The sequence below is a fragment of the Rhagoletis pomonella genome, unplaced genomic scaffold (genome assembly GCF_013731165.1).
Source record: "Rhagoletis pomonella isolate Grant_MI unplaced genomic scaffold, Rhpom_1.0 Rhpom_scaffold_00002, whole genome shotgun sequence".
NCBI lineage: Eukaryota > Metazoa > Arthropoda > Insecta > Diptera > Tephritidae > Rhagoletis > Rhagoletis pomonella.
In genome coordinates this window covers 110,074,707-110,088,149 of record NW_023458556.1, presented here as the reverse complement: position 1 = coordinate 110,088,149, position 13,443 = coordinate 110,074,707, and the positions used below count along the sequence as shown (strand labels likewise).

The window sequence follows — 13,443 nt, the reverse complement described above, 5'->3', positions numbered from 1 at the left end:
GGGGTGTGGCACCGCCCATACAAACTGCAATTCTCATATCGCTTATCGCTGGAACCGCTTATGCTTACGTCCTGAAATTTGACACAGCAACATATGTTGTCAATACCGTACTTATGGCGAAGAGTGGTAGATTTTGGAGAAGGAGCGTGGCACCGCCCATACAAAGTGAAATTCTCATATCGGTCATCTCTGGAATTTTAGTTATGGAATTTTATATACCTACATTTATACACATATACAATCGCAAGAATCACTCAATTGGAAACCATATTCTCCCAGATTTTAAAATCGCATTGAATGATTGTTGTTTTGTGCAAAGGGTTTAGAAGGATCAGTGTGTTTGTCTTCCGATAGGCGGCGCAGGGATTGAGAGCTATCCTAAAAAATCATATTTATGATCAGATTTGTTTCACTTTTAGAACACATATTAGTAACATAAAATTTGGTGTAAATTGGTAGCCCAGTCGTATGATGAATAAATATTGGGCTCTGGCCCAGTCTTGATAAAAGCCCGTGTGAAACAGCCGTTAGAGAAGGAAATACTATCTTTTGTTGTAAATCTTCAGGATACTTTCTCAACAGTTAACGATTCTGATGAAAAAAACAAGAGGGTTTATATAGATGAGGGCAACTTCCAAAAGGCTCTCAGACAAATATAATGGAAAAACTTATTTCCAGTCTGAATTGGTATATGTTTGACATATTAGTCATCTATGCATACAAATACATATCGTCGTTTAAAGTACAAAACCGCGTATCGTCATTCTGCAAAACCGCGTAACTGACATTGGCTGCCAAAAATTGGATTTGCTCACACAAGCTCTTGGCTCAATCCTTAACCATTCGTCCTGAAATATACCAGCCAGAAATGCGATTGCTTTATAAAAAAGAGAACCATTTTGAAATATGAGTGTTTTTACTCTCTAGAAAATAATTTCTACAACTTCAAGTACGCGGTTTTGCATTTTGCTGATACGCGGTTTTGCATTTTGTTGATACGCGGTTTTGCACTTTAAACGACGATATGCATATTTTTATAAATGAAAATCGAGGTTCCATTTTCGGTCTTTCTCAAAAGCTACTGAAGAAATTTGGAGGAGACTTGGTAGAATTAGCATTAATCAATCCGGTATTAACATTCATAATTCGATTTTAAGTTTTCCTGTAAATTTGCTATACATTATGCTGGTGGACTTCAAAATAGTAATTCGCATGAAGGGGTTAGTATTGATGACAGGTAAAAATCAAAAGTGTATGAAAAAATATGTCGAATTTCGACAACTGGGCGATACTAGTAATAATTATTCGAAGAACGATTAAAATAATTTATATGTCATTCGAACAATTTTTCTTTGAATAAACAAAGTTATTAATTATTTACGAATAACGAGAAAAACAATTTATTCATTTCTTATTCGTCATTCGAATAAATTTTGCCCAACTCTGGTTGTAGCGGCATAACTTTTGCAGCGGCAAACTTTGAAGCGCAGTAGAAATCACAGCAGTGATGAGATAAGGTTTGTGAATTTATAGATTACGGATGCATATCTATCATATTATGTATGCATGTTCAGAAGAGATTATTTTTGCATTCAATTTTAGATAAAGCTAAAATGATAACTAGAAGTATACTGTGCCATTCTCTTTCCCATTATAAACCTAAGTCCATGTGAGTATATTCGAAATTTCGAGCATTTAGTTTTTTTCTACCCGACTAGAACTCATAACTTGGGCTATATAACACTTCAAGTTGATATAAATCTGCATAATTTTGGATTCAAATCATGCCGATATTTCAATAAAAATCCATTTGCCTTTCGGAAGCGGCGTAAAACTGTAAGTCCCTCCATTTGTGAAACAACATCAATACGCACACCACAAATTGGAGAAGCTCGGCCCAAGCCTTAGCAAAACTGTATTTTTGAACACAAATTCGGTGGAAAAAAATTTATGAACCATTTTAAAAAATTCGTTAATAAAATATTAATAAATTCATATGTACTCTAAACACCTCAAAAACATCTTTTAGTTACAATTTTTTCATCAGTTCACAGAATACGCACGACTTTATTTTTTTCTTATTCATAGCATACATCTTTGTCTGTATATATTTCAACTGGCAAAGCGGTAATTTCATTATCACATTCCATCATTTCAACATCTCGGCAGGATGCAGCCAATAGCTCCCTTCGAATTTCAGGTGTTATTTTGGGGTGCGATTGTTTTCTAAAGACAATAAAGACAAGTATTAGATTAGGACCTTATAATAATATTTTTTTTGCATTTTATTTACCTTAATAAGTTAAGCAAAGCTTCCTTTTGCTCCGAAGAAATATCATTTTTATAACGTTGAGCGAAAGTTAACAAGCTTTGGTGCCACAAAACAGGCATTTCAAGTTTATCATTTTCAAATCTAAATATGTAAATATACTTATGTACATAGTTAAGTAAATGTGGAACAACATATCGCTCATTTGCTGCAAGTGTCATAATCCAAAATATATATATGTATATTTACTTAAGTAGGCAGGAATGACCGTAACATCTTCGTCTATGTGGTGTAAGGAACCCATTAGTAGAGAATTGTTCTTCATTTTTGCTATGGGAGCGTAAGTAAGATGCAAACTTTAAAGCCATTTTTCTCGAATTTTAGATTTTTTTGGATTATGAAAGTCGTGCAGAGCGATATGTACATATTACATGTGTAGTAATTTTACCTTATAAAATGAAATACAGCTGCGTCGATTACACGATAAGGTAAGGCATAACGTTTGTCCAAGAAATACCGAATAAAAATTGAATTTGCACCAGTGTAACCCATCTCACATATTTTGAGCAAACATGCAGACGAATGCAGTACGGGAATTGAGCTGCGCGCGATAACGCTACCAAATATAATTGCTTCCCGTAGAGTACAATCACCAGCCTCCAATAGAGGTAATATTATTCCTTTCATAAAAGCAGCTGGCTTAAAGAGTGCCTTTTTAAGCGCGTTGTATAGATGCATATTCAATTTCTTATATTCGCATAGATCATCTCGTATCCTAGGCAGCAGGACCAAATTGAAGAATCTTTGCGCCATAGCGTGTGAGAGAACTGAACAAAATATACTGTAAATACATACATAAATATTAAAGCACAAATCATATGGTTTAAAATATTAAACAATTAAAAAAAAAAACTTGAAAAGCTAGTATAAACAATTATCATGACTTTCAGAAAACTGTGTTACAGTTCAAAATCCCAGAGCCGCTAGACGTAACTTATTTTAGAAGTAGCAAAATTTAAGGAATATATGGTGTTACACATAAATATGTATTTAAGAGCGTATGTGAAACTGCTTGCTTGGGTAGGTGGCCCTTTTACAGGTAGCAGGTAGAAAAGATCACACGCGTGGATACATGAGATACCTTTTACTCTATTTGTTCAAATAAAGTTAAGTGAAAGGTATGACATTTTAAGAAAAAGTAACTCGTCGTTTAAAGCACAAAACCGCGTATCGTCATTCTGCAAAACCGCGTAACTGACATTTGCTGCCAAAAATTGGATTTGCTCACACAAGCTCTTGACTCATGCCTTATCCATTCGTCCTGAAATATACTAGCCATAAATGCTTTATAAAAAAGAGAACCATTTTGAAATATGAGTGTTTTTACTCTCTAGAAAATAACTTATGCAAGCTCACATACGCGGTTTTGCATTTTGTTGATACGCGGTTTTGTACCTTAAACGACGAATTGCTTAGTTTTTATGCATACGGCTCAATACAGCGAGCGTTTTTTGCGATTGTATCGTAAGCGACAATTCATCTAAAATTTATTTTTTGTTGCAAATATAAGGACGATGTACTGCAAAATCATAGAGTTTGAATATGTACCGTTACGAAGGAAAAGCAAAGTGAATTTTATCGTTTGCTTTGTTAATACTTTTGCGTACCCGCAATTTTATGTGGAAGATAGAAAGTATGCACCTTGCTTTATTTTCAATTGCATCGTAAGCAACAAAAGTATATATTTTTTTCTCCGTAACGGTAAATATTCAAACTAGTCTAGGAAAAAATTCAAATGAATTCGAAATTGCCTTTTCAACATCAGCTGATACAGCTATATGGATGTAGATTTCGAAATAGTTTCAGTTTGTCATTCGCCTTTCAAATTGCTTATAAGAATTTGATTGTACCACGTTTCGTTCGCTTTAAATCTCTGGATTAAAGTATGTTCACATATCAATGTTATCTCAATCAAAGCTCGTTTTTTATTCACCCCGTTTACACAGGCAAATCTCAGATTATTAACCGTCAAATTTGTTGTGCTTGTTATTCTCACATCTCAAGGAAAAGTTATGTTTCTTCTCTGTGCCACCGTGAGCAATATAAATATATTTTAACTTAACATTTTATTAAAAATACCTTTACAAACCTCTTTTCCTGCTAGCGTCCATTTTTGTTTACTTTTACATTTGGCATTTCTCCTCTTTTTCGCAAAAACAATCGATAAAACTAGGATGGACACCGAAAAGTTATCGCTTAAATCTGAGATTATTTTATAATTACAGATTAACAAGAGACGAATTTTATATGGCTAATCTCTTGTTCTAATTACAGATTAGGGTGTTAAGCTCGAAAATGAGGATAATCTACTTATATCTGAACCTAGTATAAGGAAGTTATCGAAACGTTGGGCAAAGAAGTGGAGAAAAAGTGTTGTTCTTGCACATGGAAAAGTGAATCGACCAGCCTACAACAATAACAGTATATGTTTATCAACAGCAGATTCGTAGCTCTTTCCTTAAAAGAAATAAATTGTAACAGAAAATTGAAGGAATTTTTAATATTTTTTATTGAGCTTTGTACCACGATTGTTTATTAGGAAAAATTTAAAAAGCCACAAAGTCTAAGCGGTAGAAGTTATAGCAGCTATTTGGAGATCACCACATCTCCTCATTAGACTTATTTTTTCTAGACTTCAGCAGGGATCGAACCTGCGTAATCGATGTTCAAAGTCAAAAGCGTTAACCACTGAGCTATGTACATCCCGTAAACTCTTGTTGCTAATTCATTTTCCTTATTCAACCAACTACTATCAAGTGCAGCTGATTTGCCGCTATTTAAACTCGACAGCGTGGTTGTTGTTGTCAATTCTATACATCCATTTGCTTATTTGCTTTTTTGTATAGTTTCAGGCAGGCTCTTCCTAAACTATGTATTTGTCAATGTTATTGTGGCTTATTAACATTTTATTTTTAATATTTTTATTGAGCTTTGTACCACGATTGTTTATTAGGAAAACTTGAAAAAGCAACAAAGTCTAAGCGGTAGAAGTTATAGCAGCTATTTCGGAGATCACCACATCTCCTCATCAGACTTCTTTTTTTCTAGACTTCAGCAGGGATCGAACCTGCGTAATCGATGTTCAAAGTCAGAAGCGTTATCCACTGAGCTATGTACACCCCGTAAACTCTTGTTACTAATTCATTTTCCTTATTCAACCAACTACTATCAAGTGCAGCTGATTTGCCGCTATTTAAACTCGACAGCGTGGTTGTTGTTGTCAATTCTATACCTCCATTTGCTTATTTGCTTTTTTGTTTAGTTTCAGGCAGGCTCTTCCTAAACTATGTATTTGTCAATGTTATTGTGAAATATATAGATATATATGTCGGCCCCTGTGGTGTAGTGGTAAGCAGTGCGCGCTTTCACTCATCAGCACCTGGGTTCAAACCCTGGTCAAAGCAACATCGCAAAAAATATAGAAAAAGGTTTTTTCTTAACAGCGGTCGTCCCTCGGCAGGCAATGGCAAACCTCCGAGTGTATTTCTGCCATGAAAAACGGCTTCTCATAAAAATACAATCGCCGTTCGGAGTCGGCATAAAACTGGAGGTCCCTCCCCTTGTGTGACAACATCAAGGCGCAAGCCACATATCGGAGGAGAAGCTCGGCCAAACACTAACATATGTGTAAGCGCCAATCTATTATTATTATTATATATTTTTTTAAGTTGGTTTTTTTTTGCTAAAAATTACTTGCTTAAATAAGGCACATCGGAATATGCGCTCTCTGGGAAGACAATACCTGTAATTATTGTACCATGGTTTCAAACCCATTTATTTATTATTTATTTCATGGTAGGAGAGCTTCTCAAACAATATAGAAGCAATTTTTTCGATTCAGGTTGTTGAAAAGTAATGAATATCTAAATCCCGGGACTAATCCTGGGATTGTGACAACGCCATCCCGAAAATCCCGGGATCGGAAAAAGCCGGAAAATTAACATCCCTAGTACGTACATACATATGTATATGCACACATGTGCTTTCAATTTCTATTGCGAATGACAAAAGTATAAAATCAAATTTTTTTATCAAGTGCATGCTGTGTATGCTAGATCACATACAATCTGGCGCAAAATTAAACAAATTGTTTGGCTTAAAGTATAGGGTGAGATAACACTTAAAGTATGCAACGAAAATCATTTACTTCCGTTTACTTTTTATAACAGTGGTGCCTACAAAAAGTAAATATGATTGCGACACCATTGCGATAGTGATAGAGAGTGCCGATAGCCTTTCGGATCGCATTTGCTTTTCGTATCGCATTACAGAGTAACCCCCTTGATGACAGTACGAATGAAAATTCAAACGATTCATTTCGCGTGTTATTCTATTCGTTATGCATAACGCCCGTATTTTTTTTCGGTCAAAAAACAGTATATTACTGCGCAAAAATCCTGTTTCGCAGTATCTCCATTTAAAAATAAAAGCACTTTTTACAGTATATTACAGTTTTGCACTAAATTAAAAGAATTCCTGGTATGGTACACATAAAACCAGGTATTCCTTTATTGTACAGCCTGAGACAAAATGATATGTCTATGACATGTAATTCAAAATTTCTTTACTTGCCTTAATCACCAACTAGGCTAAGCTTCTTTGGGCTTATCAAAATGAATAAAATATACGACGAAAATTGGCCGGCAAATAAGATATTATGTCAAAATTTCCCACTTTGTACAAAATTTAGAAAAGTTCAAAAAAGATATTCTAGTTGAAGTGTCTAAAACATACCATTGATCTTTGATCTTTTTTTTTTTTGCTGACGACGTCACACATTTTATTCCATACAAAGTTACTATGTTCGACAGTTTGTTTTGTATGGAAGAAAATTATAACACAGTCGGCAAAAAAAAACAAAAATCAACGCGAATTCTTAGCCTATTGAAACTTGAACGTTAATAAGAGCTAAAACTGCATACTTGGAATTTTTCTAAAAATTATGAATACAAGTTTGTTGTTGTAGTTTTTTTATTAATTTCCCTACAAAGTTTGCAAAAAACGTATAAATCAGGGCTGCACATTAGCATTAATTTTATCAATAAACGAAAATACAAAATCGTTTTTGCTTTTTACATCGATCATTTTAACATTATGTGTTTATCAAAAAAAAAATTGTTTTGTTAATTATCAGAAAAATATGTCAACAACAATTTCGTTTCGTTGATTATCAAAAATATCAAAAAACAAAATTGCTTCTGCAGCAACCAAAAAATTTAATAAACACGCAAATTTCTTATTTGATGGATTTGCGGGAACAATGGGTCGTAGAAAAGTAGTAGTAGAGTCAATTGTATTTATAAGATGTTCCGCGCACACCATCCAGCTAAGCGTAAACGATGTCTTTAAAAATCAGAGACTGAAAATAAAAGTTATTTTACAATTTTTGACATCAAAAAGGCATAGTGAAAAAATTATGCTATAGCTTTTTCAAAGGTACCATTAAACCAGTGCTGCTCAAAATTTTTATATTGAAGTGAAATCACAATACATCTACAAAGTTTATGTGTACACTGAGATTTTTTTTTTTTGTAATTTAAATGAAGCTAAAAAGTACAAGTTTATTTTTATTGTACGATTAGTGAATGAAAATTGTTAGCAATGCGAGTCTTTACATACATATTTGTGAAAAATACAGTTAGGAAATGATAGCGACCTAGTGGCAGTGTGACCAGGTTAGCCTTTTTGAGGCTAGATTTAGCATTTAATTTTATGTCATAGTCTCAGAAACTTAGATCTGTAGTGCGATTCCCATTTTTCCTACCGACCGATAATCGTTATGATAATGAGCCACGTTTGTGGCTTGCAGTAGCGAATAGGCTATTCTCAAAAACACACTTAACGACATAATTCGTTAGGCATGTCGGTAAAGAAGTTTACGACGATTTTCGTTAATTGCAAAGAGAAATATGGCAATATTGACGTTTGACATTTAATATTTAAAAGAAAATTTGATTATTGTTACGCGTATTATTATTGTCGGGACTGTTGTGTGTGAATATATTATGGAAAAAAAAAAACAGAAGCGCTAGAGCTACTACGGACCAATACCACAAAATGCTGGACTTTTTCCTTGGCAATAAGGGCCTCGCGGAAGGCAAGTTCTCCGCGATTCATGGCCGGCAAGAAGCTTCCCGGAAATGGGAAGAGCTAGCAATGTTGCTAAATAGCACAAATGGTGCCGAAAAATCTGCAGCTCAGTGGCAAGTAGTAAGTTATAGTAGATGATATCTGCAAAACACAATAATTGCAATTTTTGTATTAGGTTTGGCGCGATTTGAAAAGCCGGACTTCCGTCAAGGCAAGAGAGCGCAGGAAGCAAATGGCGGCAACAAGAAATGCTCCGATGTTAACAGCTCCGCTTTCTGATTTAGATCAGAAAATTTTGAGCTTACTTGGCACAGAATATGTGGAAGGGAGTAGCCAATGTGTGGAAAGTATTCCGGAGGAAGATGTTAGTACAAATATAGATGTATATATGTACATACATAGTATGTGTGTATATTTGTATATTGTATTTGCCTACAAATATACAATTGTACGTATTAAAAAAACCATTCAATTTCGTATACATACATACGTATTTATGTACATATCGCTCATTTACTTCAATAGTGTCATAATAAAAAAGAAACAAAGATCGTGTTAAGTATGCAGAAATAATCGCTACCTTTTCTTCTATGTTGTGTAAAAATTTCACGGCTATATCGATTATCGGTAGAGCAAAATATGCATTGATTTTTACTATGGGAGTACATATGTATATGTAAATTCAAAACTTTAAAGCTGTTTTTCTCGAGTTTTTTATTTATTTATTTTTTTTTTGATTGACACTTCCAGCAAATGTGCGATATGTTCATACATACATACATATATGTATATAATTATAGAGTCTGCAAATTTCTCTTGAGAACGGAGACGGATCCGTGCTGGTTGATTACCCTGTGGTTTCAATAGCAGAAGCAGCTCCTACTCCCGTCGAGGCTACTCAATCGACAGGAACCAAAAATGCTTCGACGTCCAGGCGAACTTCGACTTTGAAGCGAAAGTCCGTAATGGAAAGTACGCGGGAGATTTTCGCTAAAGTAGCAAAGAAGCAGGCAGATGCTATGATGGTAAGTATAAGTTGCCTTATCTTAATTTTTGCCTTATATTTCGTCTTTTTACTTTAGATGCAGGCTGAAGCCGCCAAAGTGCAAGCTGAGTCAGCAAAACAGCAGGTTGAAGCCATGCTTCTACAAGCCCAGGCCTTTGGGCGCGTAGCAAACGCCTTGGAAGATTTAACAAGTTCTGTTAAGCTGCTGGTTAATAATACTGTTCTCGAATTTTTAACTTTTTTTGAGCCAAGGTTTTAATAGTTACTTCATTGAGGCATTCTAAATTCAATGGATTCTCCCGTTCTATCAGATTGGCTCCAGTTTTCGAGATAACGGCACTTGAAAATTTGCTTAAATTTCAACTTTTTTTTTAAATAACTCCCTGAGTTTTAAAGTTATTTTACTAAAACTTTGCTCATGACTGCTTTTTAATATTAAATTGACTATAAAAAATAGTCACGTGCAAAATTTTTTTAAAATAACACAAACACTAAGTGTTATTTAGAAACAATTTAAGCAAATTTTCAAGTACCGTTATCTCGAAAACTGGAGCCAATCTGATAGAACGGGAGAATCCATTGAATTTAGAATGCCGCAATTAGGCAAGATCAACTATCAAAACCTTTGCCTAAGTGGTGTAATAAATAAAATGTAATAATAAAAAGCACATATGTATGTTTGTATGTATGTGATAAATATTTATTAGTTGATTTTTTCTAAGTAAATTTAGCAGCTATAAGGCGCTCATGCATTCTCTTGGCGAGAGCTGATGGGTGAATGGATTCTTCCCAATCTTCTTCTAAAACTGCTTCCACAATTTGATCTTCACTTTGCATATCGCTGTTGTTTTCAACTGTGTTGAGTCGCATATTATGCAGAGCTGCGCAGGAGTTTACAATCCTGCCAGCGAAGCCTGGCTCGTAGATAAGTACTCGCTGCTTCGAAAGGCATCGCCATGTTCCCTTTAAAACTCCAAATAGTCGTTCGACACAGTTCCTTGCTTTACATAAAGCCTCATTGTATCGAAATTGCGGTGAACCTTCTCTCTGGTTTGATAGAGGTGTCATCAGTCATGGCTCTAATGGGTAACCCAAGTCTCCTGTAAGATATTATTAATCAAAATAAATTTCGTCAATTTTCTAAAGAACAATACCTATTATAAATGTGTTATGGTCTCCCCGATCATACGCTCGCTTCATTGCTCTCCGAACAGCGGATGCATTCCATATATATGCATCATGACGTGCACCGGGAAATCTCGCATTTACATTCAAAATTTTGAGGTTCGGATCACACACCTGTAAAAAAAACAACCACTGTCTTAAAAAGCTGGGATCCAATAAGCGAAAAAACGAGCATACAGAAATACAAATATTTATTTACATACGTATGTATGTATTTCTTACCATTTGAACGTTTATCGAGTGATAGCCGTGATGATTAATGTATGCCTCCTCATGATCTTTTGGCCTGTGCGTGCAATCAATTGCACCAATAGCGCCATCAAAAGGCTCACGCGCTGCTGAAAAAATACTTCGAGCAACCTGTCGTTCAACTACCGCCATCGGGTAACGTACGTTTTCCATAAACATAGTTTCATTTATGGCATCAGTTACCCTATGAATTGAACGACTAATGGAAGACTGACTCATTGAGAGTCCCCATTGCTCTCCCACTGGCCGTTGGTAGCAGCCGGTCGCATAAAAACGAAGCGCTGCAAGCACCTGGAATCGACGAATTTTCTTTTTAAATTGATGGCCTTTGTTTGATGATCAAGAAGTTTTAGATTTCTTACCTGTTTTTCAGCCGATAATGCTTCAAGACGACTGCCAATTTTGTCTATGATTTCATAAACAAGATTGGGGGTCAGCCGGAATAACCTTTTAAATTGGCCCTCGTCCAAATCAAAGGGGCTGTCCACTTCTCTTAGTAGAGCGCGTTCTGCTGCAAAACTCCTTGCTCCTTGTCGTTGTTGGGCCATTTCCGCATCGTATCCAAGAAACTGGAACGCCATTGTCGTTTTCTAAAAAGTTGTATTTTTTATAAACGAATTTATAATTTTTTATTATAATAGTTTGCTTACCGATGAATTTCGCCTAATTTTTCTCAATAAAAACTTAAACCAATTTTATCGTTAGGCTTTTCAACGACAAAATATTCGTAGCTAGGCTATCGACAAATTTCGTTAGACAACTGTCAAAGCTGCTGACAATATTCGCTAAAAGTGTGCTTGGGAATAGCAGTTAACGAAACTTGTCGGAATCGTTAGCTAACGATTTGTCGTTAAGAAAAATGGGAATCGCACTACTGACTTAGTGACTTTTTTTCCGTCCTTTTTTACTGAAAATATCCATAACAAAATTCAGACCAGAACTATAAAACTAAGTACCTAAGCTTACTAAAAAGCTTTAATATTTATAAAACTACTACTACTACTATTTACCGTTTTTAAAAAATAATACTAAGAATTTACATATCTGTAAAACGGTTTTTTACAATTTGATTTGTTGGCGTACTACTTCTGTGCTCTCATGTAGAAAATTTTGAAATTTTTGCATATTTTTATCCTAAACTGAACTTCTTTTTGGATATATTGAAGTATGCATGTTTTTAAGGAATGAATATACTGACTTCCTTCTGACTTCAATTTTCATAGCGTACAACTTTTTCTAACCTTTTTTAAAAACGAATTTAGCTTCGCTTTTTGCGATCATCTGGTCACACTGCCTAGTGGCTGAAAAGTCCCAAAATTTAGTGGGAGGAATCCTTGGACATATTTACAACATATTGCAAGCTCAAATTTTATATTTTCATTCGTATCATTGGGATACTCCTCGCATATAAAAGTCCCATTTTAAAGCGTTAATAAATGATAGCACCATTGAAGCAATATGCAATAAAATTTAAGGAGGGCGCCTTAAATCAAGGGTGGACAGCAGATAAGAGTTTCTCCAACATTAATTTATAATTTTATTTTTTGCGCGAAGGTTGCCGCACATTTATTGGCATTTTCCGTCAAAGTCGCGAAATTTATTTTTTCTGCAATCCGACGCTGGAAGAATATCTGCAAACCCAACCAATTTTACGCGGTGTGATGCTCCCAGGCATCTGCATTGGATTCAGATTGGAAATCAATCATTTTCTATATCCCCTTTGAAAATTTCCAAAAAGCTTTGATTGCAAGTTACAAAATGGCTTTGCAAGTAAAATTTTGTCATTCGTTTAATAATTATAAAGCACAACATGCACTAGGTACGCTTCGCACTCAAAATTTCAAAAAAGATGTCGCGCTTCCACATTTTAATGAACGCCATGTATTTTTTTTCAATACATTTCGTTTTCACTTTCAGTAAATACGAATGTTAAATCCATTTATAATATAAATTTTTTTTCAGTGCTGACATATTTTATATTATTTTTTTATTCTATAATTGTTTGTATAAATTTGTACATTTTACTGGAGTGCCTTACAGGCTAACCTAATATTCACGCACGCCGCCAATTTACTGCCAAAAATTCCTCATGCACATACAACTTGTATGGGACCAACCGAAATTGAACGGCGTGCGTATGAAGCTAACTCAATTTCCAATTTTTGTTCTGCGTGACATTTTGATTTGACGTTTCGCTCAATGAAATCAAATGCAAACGCACGCAAGCCAATTTCGGGTGACGCAAAAAAACAAATTCGACGGCGTGCGTACCAAAACGCAAGCCACGAATATTAGGTTAGCCTGTTAGCTTCATATGCGAGGGCGTTTGCTTTGCCCTCCCATATGAAACTCAGGCACTTTCATTTGAATTGTATTTATATGTCAGGGCATATGGGAGGGCGATACATTTTTTTTTTATATTTAAAGTGAAAATTTGTATATGTGCCTATACTTCAATACAAAAACAAATGTGCTACAAGTGCTTATGGAGTGAGCAGCTCTGCATTAAACTCATCTCACATTGTAGATTGTGATTCCTCCATGACTTTTAAAAATCTGACTTTTATCATTTTGAGCAAATAAT

At 34.9% G+C, this 13,443-nt stretch overlaps 2 protein-coding genes across 4 annotated transcripts in view; both read right to left on the bottom strand.

Moving 5' to 3' along the window:
• Positions 1 to 2,029: 2,029 nt before the first annotated feature.
• Positions 2,030 to 13,443, bottom strand: part of LOC118734322 (bystin) — a 100,791-nt gene continuing 89,377 nt past the window's right edge. For 2 of the 3 annotated variants that reach the window (XM_036464045.1, XM_036464044.1), the window contains 3 exons: positions 2,718 to 3,110; positions 2,294 to 2,413; positions 2,030 to 2,226 (listed from right to left, as the gene is read on the bottom strand). In XM_036464045.1, coding sequence (XP_036319938.1) covers positions 2,079 to 2,226; positions 2,294 to 2,413; positions 2,718 to 3,110 — 661 coding nt within the window. In that variant the 3' untranslated portion in view covers positions 2,030 to 2,078. Of the gene's footprint in view, positions 2,227 to 2,293; positions 2,414 to 2,475; positions 2,600 to 2,717; positions 3,111 to 13,443 lie in introns of those variants that run through there. The other variant, XM_036464046.1, reaches the window with a different exon arrangement.
• LOC118734323 (putative nuclease HARBI1) lies at positions 9,901 to 12,777 on the bottom strand. The gene is made up of 4 exons (XM_036464047.1): positions 11,222 to 12,777; positions 10,833 to 11,150; positions 10,580 to 10,724; positions 9,901 to 10,525 (listed from the first exon to the last, which is right to left on the bottom strand). The coding sequence occupies exons 1-4, from the start codon at positions 11,438 to 11,440 to the stop codon at positions 10,497 to 10,499; spliced, it is 711 nt and encodes a 236-aa protein (XP_036319940.1). The 5' UTR covers positions 11,441 to 12,777; the 3' UTR covers positions 9,901 to 10,496.